The sequence below is a fragment of the Anser anser genome (assembly GCF_964211835.1).
Source record: "Anser anser genome assembly, chromosome: 5".
NCBI lineage: Eukaryota > Metazoa > Chordata > Aves > Anseriformes > Anatidae > Anser > Anser anser.
The window spans coordinates 29,778,088-29,802,629 of record NC_139725.1 but is presented as its reverse complement, the minus strand read 5'-3'; the positions used below and the strand labels follow the sequence as shown (position 1 = coordinate 29,802,629).

Here is a 24,542-nt window from a genome sequence, read left to right as displayed (position 1 = left end):
GACTGACCAACATAGTCAGGCCAAGGACAGTACCCAAAATCCACCTCAGAACAACAATTCAAGTATTCCTGAGCAAACTTGCTACCGCGTTGCTGAGAAGTACAGTATCCTGGTACCTGGGAGATCAGCAGGGAAAGGTACTGGAAAAGGAAATCCAGATGATGAGGTCCAGGTGTTACCCTAAGGAATGACGGACTCACAAGGACAGGGTGAGACACAGGGAAATAAGAGAAAAAGCAGGCATGCAAAAAAAGAAAAAAAAAAGAGCTTGACTGATGGTTAAGTTCGGTAAAAGAGCAGATTTTTACTGAATGTAACAATAAAGACTATGTAGAAGTTTTATCTGTAGGCTGGTTTTGCTCTTCCTCTAATCACCATACATTCCAGAGCCCGAGCAACTCTACAAGGAGGAAGCGGTGCATTCTGATAATAATTTAAGTAATCAGTACATTCTGACCCTCCCAGTAGAACTGCTACTACCCTGTAAACCAGCAAGTGTTCCTGATAACCATATGCAAGACCTACTGAACAGAAAAAGCAAGCATATTCTATTAAAAGGCAAAAACATTTTAAATCACCATCATATAAAAATAATCCATTTCTACACAATAAATATACCATTTTCCCCCTCTTTCAAGGTTGACTTAAAATCATGCAAGTTAAGACTATCTTACAAACAACAATGAAGAATATATGCTAAGAAAATATTTACGAAGAAAGTTTTCATTGCAAACTCCTATTTCTAAACAAGTGATTTGAAAAAAAAGAAAGTTGTTTAGTGATACCACAAACTCCTTAAGTTTAGAGGACCCTTAGTCTAATTCCTTTCTCAACATCACTTTCTTTTCTCAGTAAACAGAAAAGGCAACGGCCCTGTTGGCACCTACAGATAGGTTCCTGTAAACAACCACAGCTTTATCAGGAGTTCATGCATCAGAACAAAGGGAGAGAAACAGAACAAAGAAGTGAGAGGGGCAGTTTGCACTCCTGATGGCTGAAAAGGGTTTTCAGAACCATGCAAAGAGCTCTCACCACACTGACCTGATATCAGTAAAGACGGGAGACAGCACTACCTCAAAACGCTTTGGCAAGAAGTAGTTACATCCAAGCTCCTGCTGTAGACAGGAGGGTCTTGCTGAGATTACAATCAGCTGTGTGAACGAGCACAGTGACAGAACACATTGGCTTCATCAGTTTTTGTCAAGACCTGTCAATGGTGCAAGAAAGACATAAAATTGCCCTTATAATGAAAATGGTCTTGTTTGTGGCTCTGTGATAAGTACTATTTATCACAAACCTTTGATTCCTTTTGCCTGGACTGCTTCTGCAGCTCCTCTGGGATGACATTAACATCCAATTTCTCCGTGGCTCCTACGCATCTCAAACAGGCTCTGCTACAAATGTGTTTTTCACCTGTGGCCTGTGAAATTTCTCAAATCATCTGATAGAGGAGACTTTCCACCACAATCACAGCAAGCCCAATAGCATTCTGCCCAAAGGTTATTACGAAATATGGGTCAACTGTGCTATACACAGCAGTGTGAAGCATGGTAAGAGTCTCACCGAAACTTCTCTACAGAGGCTTATAGAAGTTGAGCATAGTTTCATTCAGGAGAAGCACAATCATCTCATGCAATCAAAATCATCAGAAGTGATTTCACAAAAATGGGTATGTACTTTTTAAAAGTTGTATTTTAACTAGGGTCTAACACCAGGCAAAAAACACGTATATTTATGAAAAGTCAAGACGGCAGCACAATTTTAAAAACAACAATAATAATTAGCACACACTGGCTCATGTTTTTAAAGCATTTTACAAAAATCTTAATTAATCCTCACAACACCCTTGTGAGATAGGTAAGTATTATTAGTCCCATTTTAGAGACAGGCATGGAGAGAGTATGACCTGCTCACCACCACACAAGTCAAATCCAGGAACAGAACACCAGATTTTCCAGTTTCCTGCCACACATGATCTGACCACTTAAAAGATGCTGGTTTTTAATAAAAATTTGTTTCTTCTCATCCCTTTTAAGACACCTGGCCGCATTTCACTCTGATGTGAAAAGGTACCTGCTGAGAGCTACTCAGGATAAACAAGTAGAATTGGTAAATTATAATTATTATATATATTTTTTTAAATAGACTCTGCGCTGCTGGAAGCTGTTTAAAAAACTTGACATGGGCGCTTCCACACTGCCTAACAGTACTACTTTTCCTCAAGCACCAGGACAGTGAGGCCTATCTGGAATGCTGATACAGCTCAGAATCTGAAAAAAAAAATAAAATAATAAAGGTAAGGTTTCTTTGCTATTTCCAAACAAGGAATCTCTCTCTAGTGGGTACTCTTCTCTGAGAAGAACTCATGTGAGTACAACTGCACTGAAAGCAAAGAAAGATTTTTATCAGGAGATTCTTGAGGTGCAGCCAAGGTGCACATATACATCTCTCAGAAAACCTGGAAACACGTACATATTGTGCTCTGTGTTAAAAGAGATGGCCTGGAGGCACCAGGCATCCCGGGGGTAGAAAATAACTCCCAATAGTCAACTAGAGAAGGATAATTCCCTTGGCGTATCGCTCTTGCACTGAACTAATCAGTGAGTCTAGGATTAAAAATTCCAAACCACCTGATAAAATTCAAGTCAACGGATTTAACTCCTTATAAATGCCAAATCTGGCAGACCCACTGCTGCCTGTTCACAAACCCAGGCTCAGGTGTTAGTGGAGAAACAGAAATAAAAACAGCCCTTCCACCTTCAGTTACGTATGTCCATTAGATCCTATCTAGAGTCCAGGAAGTGACTCTCACGACAGCTCGATCTGAAGATCCTCCCCATACTTTCGGATCAGCTTAGTGTGGTTATGGTCCACTGACCACTGCTCTGGGAGGTATCTGGGCTGCATGCTGTCCAAGAAGTGCTGCCGCCAGCGTCTCTCCAACTGCATCAGGGAGCGCAGGCCTCCTTTAGCAAAACACTGCACCACCTTCAGTCCGTGTGGCATGTAGCTCTCGTTGCAGATCCTGCCAGGACAAAAGCAGAGTTTATTTTCACACAAGGTCACTGTCAGACTCCAGACCTGTCTGCAGGAAACAGCAAGACACTGAAGATGATTTCAGCTGTGTGGTTTAATTACAGCCACATGGTGTAAGCTAACCAGGAGGGGAGCCAGGAGAGAAACTTCTAAGCCTTGCTTCAATGCCAGACTGCTTTCTGGAACACAGCTATGCCGGAAAGCTGGCTTCTTTGAAATGAATTGTTATTCTTTTATAGCAATACTATATAAAGCTCCTCAGGAGACAGACTGCAGATTTCTCAGGGCAAGAACCACACGATATTCCAGAGCCCTGATCCTGCCGTTGGATTCCCTGCCTGGATAGGTACTGGGATGTTACATAGGCACATGACAAGCACCAATGAGTTTAACAAGGAGAAAATACTGTCTTCATGCAGACGAAGATCAGATACTAGTTAAGAACAGGTATTTGGGGAGGCTTAAAGACAGGAGACTTCTAGTATGATTGTCTTTCAGTCTCCCTCCGTGATCTGTCTGTCCTTCAAAAGGAAGCAGCAAATAGTAAAGGAGAAGAGGGATGAGCAAGAACAGAAGGAGATTGCTGGAAAAGAAATGAAAAGAGGAAAACACAAGTGCTGCAGCCCACAGACCACTACCAGCATGAGGGGAAAAGAGTAAACAAGTGCACAATAAGAAATCCAGGGTGTGCCTGTCTGCTTAGAGCCTCAGGATACAGCACAATTACCTTCTTTCTCTCTTTGCTTTCTAGTTAAGTGTATGAATACCATAAATCCAGACTCTGCAGGCTTATACAAGTGATAAAGTTGTGGTTTTAGGGGCTCTTTTTGCCTGTGCAGATCAACTTCTACTAGTCTCAAATTCAGAAATTCCTTAACTTGACACCATGATTTTATGGAAGGTACAATCATATCCCAAGGAATCCAGCAATAGGTCTTATCTTGTCTTCATTTGAAAGCTTAGTCGTAAAAAGTCAGTATGTGTGATCCTCAGCTCTGCAAATGCTGCTGGATTTTAATTTTATTTTGCTCCATAAATATTTACGCAAGCTTCTGTGTATAGATACCCTTTTGTTGAATTTACGTGCTCACATAAACAACTAAAATGCTACATCTACTGCTGGGCTTGTTATACCTGGTTTCCAGACCAGCTGCTTCCTGGAGCATCTCTGGGGTCACTGCTTCTGTGTTAAAGAAGTCCTTGATGCCTTGCAGAAGTTCTGCCCTTCGGGGATCAGGCAGGCTGTCTGCATTCAGCAGAGCTCGGGCCCCTGAGCGCACCTGCCTGCGCAGAGGGTCCTCCAGCATACGCACGCCCTCCTCAGAGCCAATGGGGGCACCGAACTCCTCGGCCAGCTGCTGCTTGAGGTGGTTGTCGTAGTAATTGGAGACGGCGTGGCAGGACGTGCAGAGTAGGAGCACGTCATGGGAGTTGTGGTCCTTCATCTGGATGGGGAAGTGTCTTCGGTATTCGTGAGGAACAATGTTCTTCCTGGGGAAGACAAGTCAGCCAGCTCATTACATTTGCCTGGAGCTGCTACTCGCTGATTTCTCCTCTTCCTGGCCCACAAAAGTACAACTAATAATAAAAGTGCAGGAAAACAAAGATCACCAGTGCCAGGATTCTCAATGCACCATAAAAGTTTCAGAAATCCCTTGTTTGTACTTCCCTCTACAGGTTTTCTACATTTCTCGTTTTTAAGAAGCACACCTGCCAACGAAACAGCAGCAAAGACAACAATCTCACCCTTTGTCTCTTCATAAAGTTCAGGCTCACTTAAGCCTTCCAAAAATATCAGGATTAAGTACTGGAAGGAATAGCATATTTATTTTCAGAAGATAATGCCATCAGAACAGCATGTGTTTGCTACTACTGCCCCCTGTAATTCAAACTGCAACACACACGCTCTATCCAAGGACCAATTCCTCCACCCTCTCTAAGAGGAAAGCCTGCTCGGCGTTAAACTTACCCAGATACACGTGACCACAGAGCATTCAAACAGTGACAGACCTTCTAGGATGTGAACAAACACATTTCAACCCACTAATCATGCTTCTGGACGCTGAACTAGATGCAGGCTTCAGTCTTTTTGTTTGTTTGTTTTTAAATTAGATGCAACTTCTTCTTACCCCACTAAGCAACTCACCGGATGTAGGACTCCCGTTTGCCACATACAACACACAGGTTCTCTTTGACCGTCAGATAATAATCGACTTGAGACTCGGGACGTCCTGAAGGCTCAAACCGCAGCTTCACAACAAACGGGTCTGTGCTAACTAGGTCTGAAAGAACAAAGGCAAGCAGAGAATATTCAAGACAACGTTGTATTTGAGAGCTAGGATAATGATGCTAAAACAAGGGAGACGTCCTAACGAATCCACAACAGCATTTTCAGTAATAAAGGATACCAAGAATTCATGTCCAGTTATCTAAGAAACATGAAAAAAACGCTGTGTTTTAAGTATCAACAGGGAAGTTAGTGTGCTCACCTCCGATCCCCTTGTCCAGATACCACTGAGCCTTCTTGCGATCACAGGTGCACAGGGGCTGTCCGTCTGGTGCATGCAGGAAGCAGTTGTCATACAGTGGAGATTTTCTATGAAACAAGGATAACATTGCAAAACCTATAACAACATGCCAGAAGAACAGAGCTCTCTATGGTGATGTGTTCCACACTGCAACTCCTGCAGCCTCATCCAAGTCACAGGAGGGAGAGGAGCCCCTAAAGACATGGTTTAGGCTGCTGAGTGCTGCACAGGCTGCTGCTAGGGGAAGTAGAACATCTAAAAATGTATCTGAGGTTCACGAATTGACTGTAAGGTATCTTTGCTCTCCTGATGCCAATAGAAGCGCTAACTCTGAATCCCAGTTTTCAAGAGATACCACCAATGACAATGGTTTTCAAAAAAAAAAATCTACATTAGAAAAAAAAATAAAAATTGAAGTCAAGAATGAAGATGAGCTCCAAGCAAGCTGTAGGAGTGTTATCAGCCTATAGACAAGGCCATTTCAAGGATCAGCTACCTAAACCCATATTGTAATGATTTATTAAGATGACTTTTCTAAAACTTTGTGTGAACAGTAATTATTTATCCAAGAGCAACATTAGGAAAAAAAACAACCCTTGGAGTACTGGAAATTCACTCAGTATTTGTTCAACTCACTGAGCAGAGTTCTACCAGCTCAAAAGTCTGATTCATAGGCAATGTAATCTAGCAAAAGGATTTCTCCTGACGTCGCTGGGGGTGGAGGGTAGGAACAAAAAAAAAAAAAGGTAAAGATACAGGAGGTCTCTTTCCACCAAGCACTAGCAGTTCAGCCCAGTCACCATCATAATATGAGTACCTCTCAACTCTAAATTAATAAACATTCAAATTGAACATGCTCACAGAAAGGAAGAATAGAAAAAGACTTCTGAAATCACACCCAGTCTTACCAGAACCAGACCGCTGGAGATACTGCAAAAAACAGTGGATCTACAGACCTCTCATGAAATCAAGCATGGTTAAAAACAATAAATAAATAACCAAGCAGCCATAGGGAGATATCAGGTTAGTTTGGAATTCAATTGTGTTTAAATTTTAATCCTCCCATAAAGTATAGTCCTTCTGTTTTGTACGACACAAGCTCCAAATTAAAAATATATATATATCTGAAGGGACTTACCGCATACAACACGATATTGTTAATGACTGCTAATGAAATCAAAGTTATTGACTACAATACAATGACTCCACTGCCAAAAAAAAGGAGAAAACAAATACCAAAATGAATGTTTTTCTTCCCAAATAAAGGTAAAGGTGGGGCAAGAGGGTGTTTAAGTTCCTACATCTATGTGATTAATTTTATTAGAGTGCACCCAAACATAAACAAATATACTAGTTCTCTGTGTTTCCCACTACGCTGAGCTTAAAGAGATCACTCCTACTTGTTTTATTTAAAAACAACTGAACTCACAGTAGCAAAAGGCCATAATAATTTAGCATTTGTCCCAGGACAAAGTAGAACCATTCCCTCCTCCCTCCCTGGTGTACAGAGTGCTTTGATGCTGCTACAGATGGTCCTCCCTGCGCTCCCTGGCACCTCACATAATCCCTCTCACCCCCAGTAGAGGCAGCTTTCAGGTCTGCTGAAAGGTCTGCAGTCCCTTGACATCTCTGTGACCCCAGTGATCTGGAGCAGCACAGCACGAACACCAGCTTACGAGGCAGATCCTGCTCACAGGACAATCTCTATGCAGTTGCCCCCTTTTCCCTGGAGGAGACAGGACTCAGACGTTTGGAAATGCCACCCAGACAGTCAACTGCCTCCTGCTGGGACTCTGCTCTTGAGCTAAGGCCTCCATATTATAAGGGAAGGTAAAAACTGAAGACATCCCCTCAATCTACTCATGGCCTAGTACAGATCTGAGTTCCCCTGCCACTTTCAATGGAGGGAAACTGGGAAAGCAGAAATAGGATTTGGCTCTCGTGACTGTTTGGTGCTGTGCCCCTTCGTAGCTCTCATTGTCCACTTTGTTTAATAACTAGAGGAGGAAGTGTCATTCTTTTTTTTTTTTTTTAAACCTGTGTTGCAAGGAGTAAAATTTGCTCACAAACTTACCTTGCAGAATATCCCACACCCAGAGGCTTTCTCTTCTGCCTCCGAGGATCTCTCACTTGCTGACTGCCAGAGGACTGGACATTCACCGAAGATTTCCGATTCTTTATTTTCTGAGGGGAGCGTGCCTCTCCACTCTTCTCTCCAGTGCTGCCACTCCTCCTTCCTCTAAATGGGATATCCACCAAGCCCTGGCATTTACTCAGTACTTTTTCCCAAGCAGCAACAGAGTTTTCACCTTCAGATATAGCAGGGAGGCAGGCAAAGCCCAGCAAATGGAGGAACAGAGCCACTGAGATCTGGGCATCCCTAGCAGCATAGAGAACCTGCAGAAAAGCACAGACATTGAGATACCCGCAAACAGCAAACACTCCCAAACACCATCGGTCTTTAACACTAGATTCAGTACAAACAGAAGCTGGATTTATTTTCCCTTGTTCCCTTTTGGCACAATGCCTACTAGCATTCAATGTGATTATTTATCCTGTCACTCCCTCTACTGGTCACTGATTTTGTAGACATCTGCAGCGTGACTGTAAAGAGCAGAAGCAATTAGGGAAACCATAATAGTCTAAAGATGGTGAACGAGGTTTCCAGGGTCTTTATCTGATATTGCACTGACTGCTATAAATTGGAGGAAAGAAAATAAAAGAGTGAGGCTTTGGGAGCACAAACCACTCGTTCAAGGGATCCGGCCTTATCGATCTTCCAGGATTAAAGGAAAACAAGGGTCAAGAATCCAGAGAGAATGACAGAAAATTGTCTTCATGGAAAAGGAGGGAAACTCAGGCACGGAGTCTGAAATTGACTTGGGATCATAGTCACACAGAAGCTATTGAAACACAGAACTCAAAGAAGAACAAGATCTCCCTGTTACAAGGTCTCTCCTTTAATAAGAAGTTTGCTTTTCCTCCCAAAACACAAAGATGAAGTGGAAGACACACCTGATGTTGTGTCAGTTCTTCTGCCTCCCAGTTGCTGCAACGCATATGAGGAGACTTGTCAAGCGGGCAGTTCAGGACTTTTTCAGCTAAAGACTTAAGGCTAAGGCAGTTGTGAAGTAGATCCTTCCTTCAGTTTTAACAAAGAAAGCAAAACAGGCACATTAAAAATGAAACTAAACACTAATGCAAATTCAGATGGCCTCACACAACCTGGTTCTGCCAGAACACAACGCACTTGATGCATGACTCCCACTCAAGCAGCATACAGCTGCTTGTCAGCTTTACAGGCCCTCTCCCTCCTCTCCACTAAAATGTCCGACCTAGATTTGGTAATTACCTAGTGTCTGCAATATGCAAAACAGGCAAGGCTGGGAGGTGGTAGAGTCTAAGGCTGAAGTATTTGGCTCTGAACTACCTGCTTCTGAAATAAAAAGGTCTGTCATAGAGTGATGGACTGTCTGTCCCAGGGATTCATCAGCCACTTAATAAACAGGCCTGGAGACATTTTCTGAGGGGCATGAGAGCCAGGAATGACTCAAGAGGAATCCATCCTCAGTGCTAAAAAGGCACCATCAGGTCATCAAATCCATGCCCCACGTCACTAACAATGCACATATACTGAATGTGAAGAACATTCCCAAGTAAAACATTTTATTTTAGGAAGAACAGAGGATGATAAAATAGCATCACAATTGTAACCTATAATAGGAAACACTGATATTAGAACAGTAAATTGGAGCTTTTTTTTTTTAAGCCATTTTTCAAGAAATCCTGTAATTTAACAGTTCCACTTAAGTGCCAATCACACATTTACCCCATAGTTTCAAGCAGTGTATTCAAGCATCTGTTTACATCGTGAGCTCTCTGGCTGTGTTGCATCACTGTGCCTGGACTTCTTACAAGACAAAGCAAGATACTCAAAAAAGCCCTTACGGGTATTACATGAGAAGACAAACTGACACAATTAACATTCGTGATTTCATTTCCTTTAAGGCCACAGAATACAAGCCTGATGCGTTCTTGGGCTGCTGCTATCAGTGCCCATGCTCTAAAGAAAGTGCCCCATCCTGAGAACTCCAGTCCTACCTGCCTGGCATCATCCAGCACACACAAATTACTTTTTAATATTTCAAACTCAAATGGTGTACTAGAAACAGAGCTGCCTCTGTCTTCAGACACTTACCGCTGTCTCATGGCTAAATACCGGAGATCCACGCTCCCTTTGACTGGAAGACCATAGTCCTGAAGCAACTTGCAAGCATCTTCCCAACATCCTACCCCTACTTTCAATACAGTGCTATCTGCCATGATGTCCAACAGGGTCTTTGGGATAGTCTGTCCACTGGCAACGAGCCTGGGCAACCGGATGAGAACACAGAAGCCACTGGAAGAAGCCATTTGTAGAAGGGATACAGGATTCGCCTTTCCCTCCACAGATACCTGAAATAAAGGTAAAAATCACAGTTGGGTTACTTGCAGTGCTGCAGCTGGACCAAATTGTAAAACAGGCCACCAAAGACAGGAAATACTTATCAGACTATGCAATTGAAAGCTTTTCCTGCAAATTATGTGATTTGTTTCACAGTATTATTGTCCCACGATTACTTCTTGCCACAACCCTGCAAGAGAAATTTCCCCCCTTTCACCCTTGCCCCTCACAGCTGGGCTGTCAGAAGAAAGCAGACACATTCCTTAATCCACGTCAGCACTACATAAGTGTTTATGGCACACTGCTTAACTGTGGCTTGTACTAATGAATGTGGGGTGAATAAACTTCCAGCCAAAATGATGGCGAAGACGAGCTTTATAAATGACTCAAAGTCTGTTCCAAGAGCTCACATAGGCAAACATACAAGCAGCAGATGAATACTGCTTTCTGGTATGCCCACAGAGTTCTATCTTCTTATCAGCATTACCCTCCTCTTCTGGTTTATTAATTTTAAGAAACTCTTTCTTTGGTACATGGATGTACTTAAAATACTGTAAATCCAAACTACTTCTGGTAAACCACATGTAAAGAGATATATAAAACATACAGTGCTATTTAACTATACAATTATCGCTGCATGTTTAGAACTAGACTTATCACAGAAGTTCAGCGAACAAATACAACTAGTGAACTAAAAACTTACAGCCAGCAGACTTAAACGTGAGAACAATCAAAATTAGTGGATAATTCAGTGTTATCATGATAGATAATCACGGTTTCAGTAGTCAGCCGAGTGATATCCATTCAAGCAGAGGAATAGCTCCTCCCTAGATGATCTCCTGTTGCAATTTGCAACCTAAAGCAGAGGCACTTGTGATCACTCACCCACTCACAATCAATTCCAAGCACCGGCCACTTCTCCAGCTCCTTCTTCAGCAGAGGCTCGACCCGATCCCATTCCTCCTGCTCTGAGACTATCACTATGTCTGCACCAAGGCTCCTCTCTGCCCGGGAGAAGGTGGGAGATGTGAAGACGGAAAGCACCTCCTTATCCTCTGCCTTAACCGGCGTCTCATCTCCCGACTTTTTCAGCGCCTCCTCTCGCTGATCCCCGCGGCGCGCTCTCCCTTTCCGGCGCTGGGCTGCCTTCCACAGCACCAGGCCCCCCACCGCAACACCCAGCAGGGTCGCCAGAGCAACTGTCACCGCTGTCTGCTTGGGCATCTTTCATCCCCCTTCCCCTCACCCACTCGGAGCGGCACTGCGGGGTTTTATCACGGCCTGCAAAGAAAAAGCAGAGAGGGGGGAATTCGCGACAACTCCAGCAGCCCCGCAGCCGGAGGCGCAGCCCCCCCGGGCCGCTTTGGGATCGCTCGGGGCCGGCCCCGGCGAGAGGCCCGAGCGCGGCCGCCGCGGGAGGCGCCAGGCCTCGGTCTCACGGGCCCCCGCTACCGGGTCCCCGGGATGCGGGCAGCCCCCGGCCGCCCTCCCGGGCCCCGCCGGGTGTCCCGGCCGCTACCTGTGCGTGTGCGGCACCGGGCGGCGGGCGCCTCCTCTTCCCCGGAGGAGCCGGCGGCCCCTGGGCGCCGCCATCTTGTACGGCCGCTGAGGCGGGGCGGGCGGCGGGCCGGCCTCCGGCCCCGGTACCGGGCGCTGCCGCCTCCAAAATGGATGTGCGAGGGGCTGGGGGACAGCCGGGAGCCTTCACACGGCGGAGCTGCTGCGGGCAGCCAGGGACAGCCTCGAAAAGCGGCGAGGCTCCAGCCCCCATCCCTCGGGAGCCCAAAGGCAGCCGAGCAGCACCCGGCTCCTTCAGGTTCCTCGGCGGTTCCCTCACTTCTCCGTGTTTGTGCTGCTGAAGCCCAGCCGCTTGCACCTGCCTAAAGGAGGCACCAACCCACGGGGAATAGTGCTTTAAGTTGCTTTGACAACTCGTGTCAAACTTGGGTTTGGTTTTAACTTCGCCCCTTGTAGCGTAATTGTCGCAGAGGGGAGGAAGGTCTCCCCAGGAGAGCTGGCATTTACCAGACGGATCGCCCGCTGGGCGCAGCAGCACAGCCCAGGGCAGTCACCAGGGCAGATGCCAAGAGGAGCGGGATTTCAATAAGATGACCCATCCCCTACAGCTTCAACAGCTGCTTACCATAAGGAGCCGGGCTAAGCCCAGGGCAGCGAGATGTCAGATCTCACAGGCGATGGGATCAAGTCGGGAAAAGTTTGTTTTCCATTGAATGGTCTGTTTTGAACATACAAATGCTTTAGTAACAGCTTCTGTATAATTCTTTTTTTCTGCAAAGACCCTCAATCTTGCTCTGCACCAAAGAAATTATTATCCACTTTGATATTAATCCCCTGGGCTCTATAGAGCAGTGCAATCTTGCACGCTGTAGCAACACACATCTTGTTCCTGGTACGCTCCCCTCCACAAGGAAGAGGTGCTTCGTCCTCACAGCCATAGCTGGGCCACAGCTTCTCCTTCCATCCCGTGATCCGATGCACCAGACCCAGCTGATAGCTGAAACGCACATCACAGGGCAGGAGGCTCCTGCTCTGAAGCTCATCACACAACGCAGGGTATGCACAGGAGAAAAAGCTGGGGTGGCCTGGCCCTAACTGAGAGTTCCCATAGCCAGATGGAGATGCTCTCCGTCCCTCCTACCCTCACTTCGTTCCCCTGCCTCCCCCAAACCGTACAATGCTTTGTGTTACATGGCCATTGTAACCAAGTACAGACCTGGAGCACTGCTTGGATATTACCACAATTTGTGTTAAACCCGACTGACTGCTTGCTCCCTGGTCCCTAGGTCGAGCACTAATATTTCCTTAATGACAGGGGCATAGATTCAGGGAACTGATCCACCTGTAAACTAGTCCAAAGGAAAAAAAATAATAATATCTGGGGTCACTACACACTTATTTCAGAGACCACATAACCAAGTCCTGAGAAGCCTCTGTGTCTGCACTTCAAGGTCCAGCCACCCTGCTGGGTGTAGGTAGCACATCTTTAAGAACTCTGTGAGAGACTTGAGCTCCAAATAGTGACCAAATGTGAACAAATCTGCAAAGTTTATTCATAGCTTGATCCATTTGTAATAAACTGACATCCACCCAGAAACCCGAAATAGGCCAGTCTTTCCTTTTACAAAGTGTTTATTTCAGTTTCTAAGGTAATAGGAGTTTTGTGTAGAGAGGAAAAATAAAATATCCCAGCACTTATTACACAGTACAGAGAAAATATGATATAATGTAATGCCCAAGCCTTGCTTTTCAATAATAACAGGATTGTATCCTTGGCTGCATCTAAAGCCTTTGTTTTTCATGCTATCACTGACATCAGAGTCCTGTAAACCACAAGCCTCTTTAACAGCTTGTCTTACTACCTACATACCCATTTATTCAAGTGTAAAGGTTAAATTAAAAATAAATGAAAGCAACTGATGCATGAGTGCACTCTGGCAAAAAAAAAAAAAAAAAAAAGTTCCCAAAGCCTGACGGGGACATTGCCGAAGATGAGAAGGTAACCAAGTGAGTAAACACCAACTGCTGGCTTAGCCTTACTTATGAGAAATCTGTTGCAGCAGGTAACTGAAGCCTTTACATGGTAAACAGCAAGATTTACTTTTCTTTGTCTCTCTGTAACCTGATCTGAGATTTCTGCAGAGATCGATGTCAAAAGACTCATTTTTATCCTGATTTCCTAAGGAAAGAAGGCTTATGCAATTACACTGTCTGTTGGCGTTTCTGCCTGTGGGTCCCCTTTCTTCCTCCCTTTCCTTGCCAAAAAAAAGGCATATTTGAGCCATTGCCCAATTCCATCTAAATTTGTACAAAGAGATAGAGCTTTCAAAGGTGACTTCTGTGAAATGCAAAGCCGAGTCAACGAAACAGACCCTAATAAAACTGCCACTGATAAAATAGCAAGCACGTGCAGACACTGCTTAATATACATCAGAGAATCCACACAGCAGTGCCACATCGGGACAAGTCCGTAGGAAACCAGGCTTCGCTTGTTCTGCTGATCACAGAAAAAAATATTTTTATAATCCCATTAGCTCATCCTTTAACAGGGAGAAGACTAGAGTAAATGACTCAGTGTTCAAAGGAAAATCAATGATAGTGGAATATCAAAGGAAAGAGGCTCCAGTCAAGACCTAAATTGCTGTGAGCAGACAATGAGCAGAGAGCCGCGTGTAGCCCCCACTAGCTCATTAATAACACTGCATTTGGGGCCCCATCCCAAGCTACATAAGAAAGCCAAACTCACATTTCAACTCCTAATGTGATTTATCTTCCTTGTGTCAATGCTAGTAACCCCATGACTACATCTTCAAACCAGTCATTTGGAGCAGGATTTTTTTTTTTTTTTTAACAGGGCTGGTATCAGGGAGGTAGTAGGAGGACTTCTTTTGTCAAAAAGTCATAATGAGATCAATTTGAAATCAACTGTGAAGCCACATCCTAAAGGTGGAGTTTCACACTGTAACAAGGTGGATGGAAGGTTTAGCTCCTGTTGAAAACACAATTCTGCTTCCCCCTTCTACCTGTAGCCTTCCTTCTACTGCCTCACTTCTGCAAACATTGGTGCCAGTCTGATTCAAGGAATTTAGTGAGCAGAAAGCTAACACAGCAAAAAATAGAGTTTTCTCCTGGTTTAACTCCTTGGACTGGCTCACCACAGAGCCAGATCTCAGTGAAACTACATCCTAAGCCAAAAGATGAATCAGCTGCAACTCCCTCAGCGAAGGGATCTGCCAGAGTTTGCAGGTTTTGCAAAGAATCTGAAACAACAGCTCTCAGAGGTGTGAGCTGCCAGACTGATCCCATGAGGATGAGCTGTATTGCCATTAATCATCACCAACATATTTCTCCATTAATTGCCAACTCTTTCATTGCATATGTAGGAATAGAGAGGAATTTCACAATTTTGTTTCTTGAAGGGCTGCTTAACTTACCTCAGTGGCTGAACTCCAGAAGACACAGTAAGTTGGCCCCACAGTTCATAGTTGCTTAGAAGGTGACATCCCCTATCTCCCAAAACGCTGCTCCCAGCTGCACCCTCCTGACTGGCCTGTGCCAATTTGGGCATCCATTGGGACACCTCCATGAGCCAAATGAAATCAGTAAAATGACAGACAAACAGACCCAATGAGCAGCAGCATCAGTACAAAGAAAGGGACGGAATGCATAGCCAAGAAGAATAAAGCCTCCTTTCAGCAGCTACAAGTCATTAGATCAGCTCAGCTGGATGTTCAAGCTACATCTTTAGCTGAACAGCCTCAAGGGGTGACGTTTGAGAGAACAGTGCTTGTTCTCCCCACCTTTCTGGTCTGAAATGAGTAAGCAAAAGGAGAAAAGCCCAGAAGCCACCTAATTTCCACTAGAGAGAATAAACTACACAAGAGGAGTTATTAAGGAAAAAAAAAAGATATGGCTGAAGTATGACATCATCTTCTTGGCTCACCCTCCTTTTCCTTCTATTTCTCAAAAAATCAAGTGTGTTATAAATAAATAAAAGCCTTGACCCAGACCCACCTCCTTCTCTAATGGCTGCCTTGTCTCTGTTGCACCTGTAGACTAACCCCATAGATATTTGAGTATCGGTGTCCAAATCTCTTTTCTATTTCCACTTTGGATCAACCCAAGCCATTCAAAGGCTCAACAGTGCTCAGAAAAATGTATTTAAACCTCATTGTCTTTGACTTGACACAATCAACCATGCTTCACTTAAAATCTCCTCCTTTTACTATTTAGGCCTTTCTTCCAAGTGTTCTTTGGCAGATTCTCCTCATGCTGTGTCACAGAGCTGTATCCTTGGTCTTCTGCTTTTATCCTCCCACGTTATCTCTCAGTTATCTCATCTGAAATACAAACACAACTACCATCTCTGTGCTGATGATTTACAGATCTGCTCCTTTCCCCAGAGCTATCTTCCTCTATCCAAACTCAAATCATAGCCTTCTCTTTTCTGTGGATGACTAGCAGGAAGCTAAAGCTCAGCAAAGCTAGAACATGGCTCTTTCTCTTACCTACAAGTCCTCTCATCTTCTTTGTGCATACCTATGGATAACATCACTGGTCTACCTGCCGCTCAAGCTTCCACGTCAAGTATCAGTTCTGACTGAGACCTCTCTGTAGACACAAGTGCCCAGGGTATGTCTAAATTTAGACTTCTGCTATGAGGCATCTTTTAGACAAAGTCCTTTGATCCATTCTTGGATCCCTTGTTTAGGTCTTTTGCTTCCATACCTAGACTGCCCCAACACCTTTCCCTCCAGCACTGACCAATGCGACTCATAACCCCGCAGCCTTTAACTGCTGTGAATACCATGAACTGACAATACAGGAAAGCTGACTGTAGTCCTCCTTTTAACGATCAAGTGTGCCACAACCATCAGATGGAAACCACTAATGCAATTTTAACTCATTCTGCCAATTCAAATTTGGTCAGAACAAAATGTTGATGGGATAATTTTGTACAAGCAGACATTAAAAACAGATCAGGTATTGTCAGCCCTTCCAGAGGGAGAACAAAAACTCTGTAGCATGGGCACAAGCTGATGTGAAAGCAATGTGACAGCATGGCCATACCTGATCCAGATTATTTTAGTAGCAGTGGGATATCTGGTTGCATACAGGCTTAGAATTAGCAACCCTGAAACCACAACCCAAGGCTGTTTATGTAGATCATTACTCTGACCACATCACTTCTCTGTTTGAAGCATTCTGATAGTTCCTTGTTCTGTATTGCAACAAACATTATTTACTTATCTGCATTTTCCTCCACAGAAAGCCATCTCCCTGTTCATTATCTCCCCTTTCCTTTTCAGTTGAATCCTCCCTTTCTATTGTCTACTTGTTAAAATTAGTCAAAACATTTTTGTGCTTTGTTTCACGCTGCTTTTGAGGCATGCAGGAGACTGTAACATGTTACAGAATTAAGCTGCTCAAGCAGTGGGTACAAACAGACCTTGAGGTACCCTGCCCAGTCTACAGTCTAGCCAGACTCAGGCCAGCTTGGCCCATGATGCTCAAACAGCTGCAGCACAGCACCCTTTGCGCTAACATGTCCCACAAAATAGGAATTTTAGAAGTTGAATTGGTTTGACTAGGTACTGTCCAGGCTTAATTCCACTCCAAGCTGCAGAAGTTTCCTATGAAGCTAGAAAAAGATGCTTCATTGGTGCTACTCCAGCATGACTCAGACCTATCGTTGTATGTGTTCTGATGAGACTACAGCATTCAGGCATTAACGCAGCAACATGTTATTTTCAGAGGAAAATGTTAGCAGTACAGGTCACGATGAATTTCTTAGGTGTTAAATATTTTCAAAATTAATTCAAACAAAGGAGTTGGAGAGCAAAAAATGCTTACCAGTACATTTTTAACCTATATGGATATGGGAAAGAACATTGCATTTCACAGAAAAGCTTGGCAGTCTGCTATTATTTTTCTCTCGAGTTCTGACAACATGACATCTTCTTTCTGACTGCTGACAAATGTGATTTAAAAAAGAAAATATATCAGTTAAGCCTTTCTTGAAAATCCTAGCACCGCGGTTTTAGGAAAAAAAATTGTTTATTTATATTTGTTCATGTAAGTACACATCTTTCCTAGAGACTGGATCCAGCACATGGAGAAAGAGCTTCAGCGATTTTATTATGTCACATTTCAAAGAAAACATTCCTACACCTATTTGTTTCAGTATAAAAACAAAAATATCCAACCTAAGCAATACTTTAGGAAAGGAGAAAAAATGAACCACATGTGACAGAAGTGACAGTCACATTACGTAATGTATTTCTGGAAGGCTCTTGGATCTTGTAGGGATGCAAGCTGTATGAAGACTATAAGGGAGAGAACAGAGTACAAACTGATAGAGTCAGTTTGAAATCTATAGGTAGAAAAATATAATATCGCTAATCTATGCTGGGAATTTAAAAGTGAGCGTCAATTTCTGATGTAATCACAATGCCATAGAATCTTTTAGCATGCAAGCCAAAGAGCTATAAAGTACGATTTATACCAGTACAATTTACCTGTTTCTGAAGCTAAGGTAATAAACACAAATCATAACTGACAGGGCCTTTGCCTGTCTATACCAAGGCTTGCTAGACACGTTACATTGCAAAAGCTGGCTATCGACAGCTCTAACTAGAGCAAAATCTTTGTACAGCTCAGATGCAGGAAAGACTAAGTGTTCCTGGCTTTTGCTTTAGTGTTAACATTGTTAATTATCATTCCAACAGAAAACTGTTAGTGGACTGTGTCTGGATATTTCTCTCAAATTATTATTGTACCTTTAATTATCTTTTAAGTTCCAGTATTTACACCTATTGATACCACATATGGAAACGTGTAAAAAGCTGAAATATGAGAAATGTTCACTGATTTTTTAAAATTCCACTAAGACAGTTTGTTATTTTATTAGAAGTAAGGCTATAACATTGTCAACTAAAAAGTATGGTTTATAGGATTTTGCGTTCTTTCTGTAAGTCTTAGCGAAGACTACCAAAACACTCAACTGACTTCCTATACTGAAATCATTTTAATTTCTGCTGAAAAGCCATCCCTGAAACATGGCAGTGGTCTAGCAGTACCCAGTGATGCTGCCACACCATAGTTAATGTCAGGAAGGGTTTTGTTTGTCTGGGGACACCTAATTCTCAGCAGGTGCAGTTCTGCACAAGGAAGGCCAGGAGTAACGGACTAATTCCTCACATTCCTAAAATTGTAGTTTCCATAGGTACTGGCTCTGGTTCTCCTGCACCTGTGGGGAAATACAGACCTGGGAGTTTCAAGCCACAGGTCTGGGAATACTCACCTCGTGTGCATGGTCGTACATTGCAAAGCGGGACTGTGGGCCGCACCTCACAGCAGTTACACTCCAAGCAGCACTGCTGTTGTCCTCACACAGTGTCAGGTATTACACATGGCAGACGCAGTCCTGTGAAAGAAAAAAAAAAATGTTTTTTTTTCCCCCCCTCAGTAACACAGAGGTGAGGGTGTCATGACGCAGTGAAGTACAACAGATTAGTTTCACCTGTTTAACCGCCTGCCTTGCAGCGTTTTGTCGTTGCTGAAGAGAACAAGACTCGGCTGTGCTTCCTCTGTGGCAAAGCCCTGGGAGCCCCGCTCCCCTCAGGAGGGGCACCCATCCTCTGGTCAGCCAGGAGCAGGAGGGAGCGAGCGGCAACACCTCAGAGAGCCCCGCAGACACCGTCTCAAACCCAACACACCCCTCACCGCACGCTCTTTGGAAACGCCACAGAAATCGCCCAACGCTCACAGACGACGAGACCCAACACCGGGGGGGGGGGGGGCACTTTTCCCCCACGCCCCCTCCAGCTTCCGCGCTGGGGTGGCCCCTTTCCTTTTAGCTCAGTCGGGGCGGCTTTCCGGAAGGGAATTATAATAAAAAATAATAAAAAAAAAAAGGGGGTGGGGGGAGAGAAGCGCCGCGACGAGCGAGTCAGGGGACGGTGCCCACCCGCGGCAGCACCTGCCTGCTGCCCAACGTTGGCGGCGAGGAGTGCTGGGCTGAGCCGGGGCGGGTCGAGCCGGGAAGGGCCGAACCGAGCCGGGCAGGGCAGGGCTGAGCCGGGCCGGGCCAGGGGACTACGAATTTCCCCGCTCCGCCGTTACAGGAGCGAGTTAAAAAGCGGCGGCGCGACGTTAGAGCCGGGCCGGGAGCGGCGGGGAGGCGCGGGCTGCAGCTGAGGATCAGCTGCTGAGGGGAGCGGGGAGGAGCCAGCGGGATCAGGAAGCGGCGGAGTGTCTAACACCTCTCTGCCATGGCTGGCTAAAGAAAAATCATCATAACCATAACAAGGGGGGAAGCGGGGGAGGGGAGGCGGCGGCGGGGGAAGGGGCGGCGGGGGAAGGAGCGGCGGGGAGCGGCGCAGGCGGCAGCATGAAGAGGCGAGGCCGGGGGGGCAGCATGCGGTCCGTGGTGGGGTTCCTGTCCCAGCGGGGCTTGGAGGGGGACCCCCTGCTCACCCAGGACTTCCAGCGGCGACGCCTGCGGGGCTGCAGGAACCTCTACAAGAAGGACCTCCTGGGCCACTTCGGCTGTGTCAATGCCATTGAATTCTCCAACAATGGAGGCCAGTGGCTGGTCTCAGGTAAAGCGAGCGCTCCCCGGCCCTCACCCCCCCCCCCCCTCGCCGCCCCCTCCCCAGAAAGCATCCTCCTCCTCCTCCTCTTCCTCCTCCTCCTCGGCCGCCTCCCCCGCGGCCCGGGGGGAGCCGCGGCGGCACCCGCCGCCGTGCCTCCGAGCAGCCCCGGGCCGGGATTAATGTTCCCCCAAGTGGAGATCTAAAATGGTTGACAGGTTTTAAATTCTGCCGTGACTGCTGCTGGTGGTGGGGAGCCCCGGACAAAGTTTCTACGCGAGTGTTTCCAGGACGCCGGGGTTGGGGAGGGGGGAAGCCGGGGGTGCCCTTTTATTTGCTGGATCATTTGTTTTGCCTCCCCTCTTTTTTTTTTTTTTTTTAGAAAAAAAAAAGGGGGGGTATTTTATTCGGGGAGGGGAAACAAAACTGCGGGGCTAATCGTGGGAGCCGAGTGACATTTGTCAGCGCCCGCCCGCCCGCAGCGGGGTCAGCGGGGGGGCTCAGCCCGGCCGGGGGCACCGGGGGGGGGGGGGTGGCGGCGTGTCCCGGGGGGCTGGGCACCCCGCTTCGGGGGGGGAGAGGAGGAGGGGGAGTGTTTTGTTCCTCCTCTCCCCCTTCCTCCCCTAGCAGGATGCTTTGGGGGAAGAGAGGGGGATTATTTCCGCGGTGATGGGGTTGGGGGGGGGGGGGTTAAGGCTCCCCGCTGCTGCCTGCCTGGGGCAGGGGGAGGCCGGGGGGAGGAGGGGATGCTGTCAGGTAGCAGGGAGGCAGGGGCTCGACACGGGCTGCGACACCGAGGAGGGGGGGAAAGGGGTGCCGAGCCTCTCCCCCCCGCCGGGAGGGGCCGCGGGGCCCGGCAGCCTGCTGCCCGCCTCCCCCCGTCTCCCTCCCCAGCAGCGTTTGGCGCAGGTGCCTCTGCCTCCTTCCCCGCCCCCGGGCTCGCCGGGGAAAGGAGGCAACTTGAGGCCGGGGCCTGGCCGGGCGCTGCAGGCCGCGCTCCCCCCGGGCTGCTCGGAGCGACGGGCCGGGGGACCGAGGGCGCAGCCCGGCCTCGGCGAGGCCCTCGGGGGGCCGCCGTGCTCCCCTGCCCTCCTGCCCGGCCCGGGGACCCCGCTGCCGAGCGGGCAGAGCCCTGCGGGGCGCCGGCCGGGCCGCTGCGCCCGCGGCAGGCCGCGGGGGGAGGCCGTGGGCCTCGGGGGAAGGGGGCGGGAGGAGAAGCTGCCTGCCTGCCTGCCTCCCTCCCCGGGAGAGCCCGATCCCCGCCGGGGAGGCCCCCGGGGGATCGCCCGGCCCCGGGGCGTGAGGCCTCGGCAGCTGTGTTGGGAGCGGCGCTGGGGCCATGGCCTCGCTCAGCGCCCGGGGCTGCTGGCAGCGGGGGGCTGCAGGCAGCGGGGGGGCTGCGCCGTGCCTGGGCGCCCCGGCTGCTGGGGCACGGCGGCGGTGATAGCTCCACAAATAACGCGGGGCTTTGGTTTAAAAAAAAAAAAAAAGTTGTTATGGCTGTTCAGTTATTTTTAAAGCCAGGGTGGAATAAAACCACCAAATCATACTCTTCTAGAGCGGAAGCTGATACGCCGAGACCTTCCTAATTGTAACTTTCTGGTCTGAAGAAACTTTGAAGCATAAGTCCAGTAATTCCCAGAATAAGTGTCCCTGGAGGATTGTAGCTTTGCTGTCAGGGGTTCTTACATCTCTGCACACACAGCTTGCAAGGTACACATCCATTTGTCTTGCGGATATACATACACGTGCATATACACACATGGTTGTGTGTTGGGGGAGGGCTGGTGCATCTGTTCTGGAGTTCTCAGGTGTTCTCCGGCATCCTGCTTTGTACCAGTCCTTCTCCAGAAGCAGGCAGAGCTATGCGTTCTACTTCCGAAGTGCTACTGAGGGCTCAAGTGCATCTCACGTTGGTTTTCTTTATTTTTCATCATCAGCGATGGAAACACCATCAGAATTTCCTGTTCTTCTTGCTCAGGGAAGCCCTAGGAGGTGTTTTGGGTCTTGTCACATCACTGATGCACTTGCCTACGTTGACATCCATTCTTTAGGTAGAAGTAGAAAAAAAAAAATGAGGGCTGGAAGGGACTTCAGGAATTAATTTTGTTGAACTGCCTGAGTCAAGGTAGGTGCAGGGGGAGAATGGAGGCAGATTTCCTATCTAGTGGATACGTGGAAAAGGAAGGCTTTCAAACCATGTTTATTTCACAATTTCCTATCTTCTTTTAAAGCTACAGAGTGTTTACAGGGGCTAAGCAGTTACTCACTGTAGGAGATGGTGCTAGAGTTGTACCCTCCTAAACTCATAAGGTGACTAAGAAGCAAGTGAATGTTCTATTATTAAAAAAAAAAAAAAGTCAGGGGGGTGGATGGGTGTGGAGTGGATGTTTAAGTTACATGTGTTAGCAGTGCACAAATTTGGGATAATTAAGAACAGACTACCTTAAGTCTGGGTTTGTATTGATGCCCTGAGAAAACGAACAGCTCTAATTACAGTAACTTTTAAACAAAGTTTTACATTGTCTGTGACCACAAGATCTAGAAAGCTGTATGTGATACAGCGACAACAGGCAGGTGCTTTGTTCTTCATTCAAGAATAAGAAGTTAAAAGGCAAAAGATTTATGGATGCTCTGTTAAATTTGATGCCATTATAAGTAATTAACGTTACACTCAAAACACTACTTTTTTAAGGTCATGCTTAATCTTGAAACACTGAGAAAAAGCAGTGGGAAGGGGAGCTCAGATGAAAGATAAAGGAGGGGCGTAAGCTGACTGTAATCTGAAGTTCTTGTAGAAGAGTTGCTTCAGAAGACTTCCAAATGTAGATAGAGCCTTAGAATAGATGGCATGTGGGTCTCTCCTCCCTCAAAATAGTCAGCGTGCTGAGGTAAGGATGAGATGTTAGATACTTCCATCTGCGCTTGTAGCAGCTAAGGGAGTTAACAGGGATATCGGAGTGTGTGAAAAGGAAGAGTGCAAGCAGTTTTTCGGTTGTTCGGTTTTAAGTAATATGTATATTAACATCAAGAAGTCTGCCTCGGCTAATTGACTTGTTAAGAAGTTAGACCTTGTTAGAGCTGTTTTAAGTACAGCTGATACAGTGCATTCATACTGCCTATACTGATTCCATTTAAATTCAAGCCTGCATCCAAGTTAGTGCTGTTCTCATCAGTATTGGCCGGAATGCTTTTTCTGGGTATGTGTCCCACTTTTTCTGGTGTGGATTTTGTGTTGTTTTTTGTTTTGTTTTTTCTTTTTTTTTTTTTTTGGCCATATCTTCCAGAAATAAGTCTGTAAGGCTAATGGTTACTACTGTTTTAGTAAACATTTGAAAGTGCTTAAACAGGGTTTACCTTACAGTTCCAGATAGTTTTCCTGTTAGGATTTTGGAGAGAACTTAGGTGTAGACAAGCCTCAGCAAGCCCCTTGAAAGCATGTTTAAAACTTCCTAACCTAATTAAATCTTGTGTTAGAGATTACACCTTTAATAGTAACTAATTTTGTTCCCAACCATGATTTTAAGTAGTGTTGTGTTTTTCTGTTGTTGTTGTTTTGTTTACAATATGTCTATGTTCTGGAGCCATTTGACCATTTCAGCCACAATTAGAAAGGAAAAAAAAAAGTTTGATCAACAAATTGGATTGGGGATCTGCCTGTCTGGGCTTTTGCTATGCCTGCGTGGACTTAGCAGTGTTACTTTAGAGAGGGAGAGAAAGAGAGATACGCTAATGTTTTGGGGCAAGACTTCTAGAAGAAGGGACAGGCATAAGGAAATGAGTTAAAGAAAGTTAAGAGAAATGAAAGGAGGAAGTGCATACTCAAGAGACAGTGCAATGGGACAAGTAGAAAAGACCTATCTGTAGAATGACACAAGGGAAGAGGCTGAGATGAGTTAAAACTAGCTGCTGGATGGAGTTGAAAGATTTCATTGGACAAAATGCCTCTTTGCAACTTTTTATTTGCGAGGTGGTGGTATTTTTCTGTTAGCAGTTTGAAAAACACAACTGTAAGTGCATGGAAGTTAAATTCCATATGCAATGATAAGCAGCTGACTCCTTCCCTCAGATATGCCAAGCATCTCCTTCTGCAATTTAACTTCTTAAAAATCATATTTATTTATTCCTGCCTAATAGCATTCCTTGTTCCCATCCTCAAGTTTGGTGGATGAGTTTTCCTATTTGTCTGTCATTTTTCATGTGTGCTATCTCTTAGAAACATGAGTATCTTTATCAGAACCTCCCACTCCTCTCCCCACCCCCCCCAACACACACACTTTAAACTGTACTTTCAAGATAACTTCTGGGAAATACTGTAATCTGAGGCTTGCTTAATCCATGCATATGTTCTTTTTCTCGGACTCTCTCTACGTCTTTTCTCCCTTGCCAGATAATGCAGAAATAGATGGCTCTTCTGCGGTT

The 24,542-nt window shown here is 46.0% G+C and overlaps 2 protein-coding genes across 10 annotated transcripts in view; one reads left to right on the top strand and one right to left on the bottom strand.

Moving 5' to 3' along the window:
• Nucleotides 1-279: 279 nt before the first annotated feature.
• On the bottom strand, nucleotides 280-18,947 carry EXD2 (exonuclease 3'-5' domain containing 2). 5 transcript variants are annotated; one of them, XM_083836808.1, is made up of 10 exons: nucleotides 18,830-18,947; nucleotides 12,152-12,244; nucleotides 10,894-11,289; nucleotides 9,763-10,019; nucleotides 8,580-8,706; nucleotides 7,639-7,961; nucleotides 5,526-5,632; nucleotides 5,183-5,318; nucleotides 4,171-4,527; nucleotides 280-3,025 (listed from the first exon to the last, which is right to left on the bottom strand). In XM_083836808.1, exons 3-10 carry the CDS (start codon nucleotides 11,230-11,232, stop codon nucleotides 2,809-2,811), a joined length of 1,863 nt encoding a protein of 620 aa, XP_083692934.1. In that variant the 5' UTR covers nucleotides 11,233-11,289; nucleotides 12,152-12,244; nucleotides 18,830-18,947; the 3' UTR covers nucleotides 280-2,808. The 5 variants fall into 5 exon arrangements, with proteins under 5 accessions (XP_083692934.1, XP_083692933.1, XP_083692932.1 ...); XM_083836807.1 differs by lacking the exons at nucleotides 12,152-12,244; nucleotides 18,830-18,947 and adding an exon at nucleotides 11,528-12,100; XM_083836806.1 differs by lacking the exons at nucleotides 12,152-12,244; nucleotides 18,830-18,947 and having other exon boundaries at nucleotides 10,894-12,100.
• A 154-nt stretch (nucleotides 18,948-19,101) lies between these two features.
• The window catches only part of DCAF5 (DDB1 and CUL4 associated factor 5), a 70,795-nt gene continuing 65,354 nt past the window's right edge, over nucleotides 19,102-24,542 (top strand). Inside the window, exons 1-2 of one of the 5 annotated variants that reach the window (XM_083836804.1) lie at nucleotides 20,209-20,338; nucleotides 21,679-21,833. Coding sequence is in view for 1 of the 5 variants with exons in the window: in XM_083836801.1 (XP_083692927.1) it covers nucleotides 19,919-20,129 (211 nt within the window). In the remaining 4 variants the exon portion in view is untranslated. Of the gene's footprint in view, nucleotides 20,130-20,207; nucleotides 20,370-20,832; nucleotides 21,834-24,542 lie in introns of those variants that run through there. The other 4 variants (XM_083836802.1, XM_083836801.1, XM_083836805.1 and 1 more) reach the window with 4 other exon arrangements.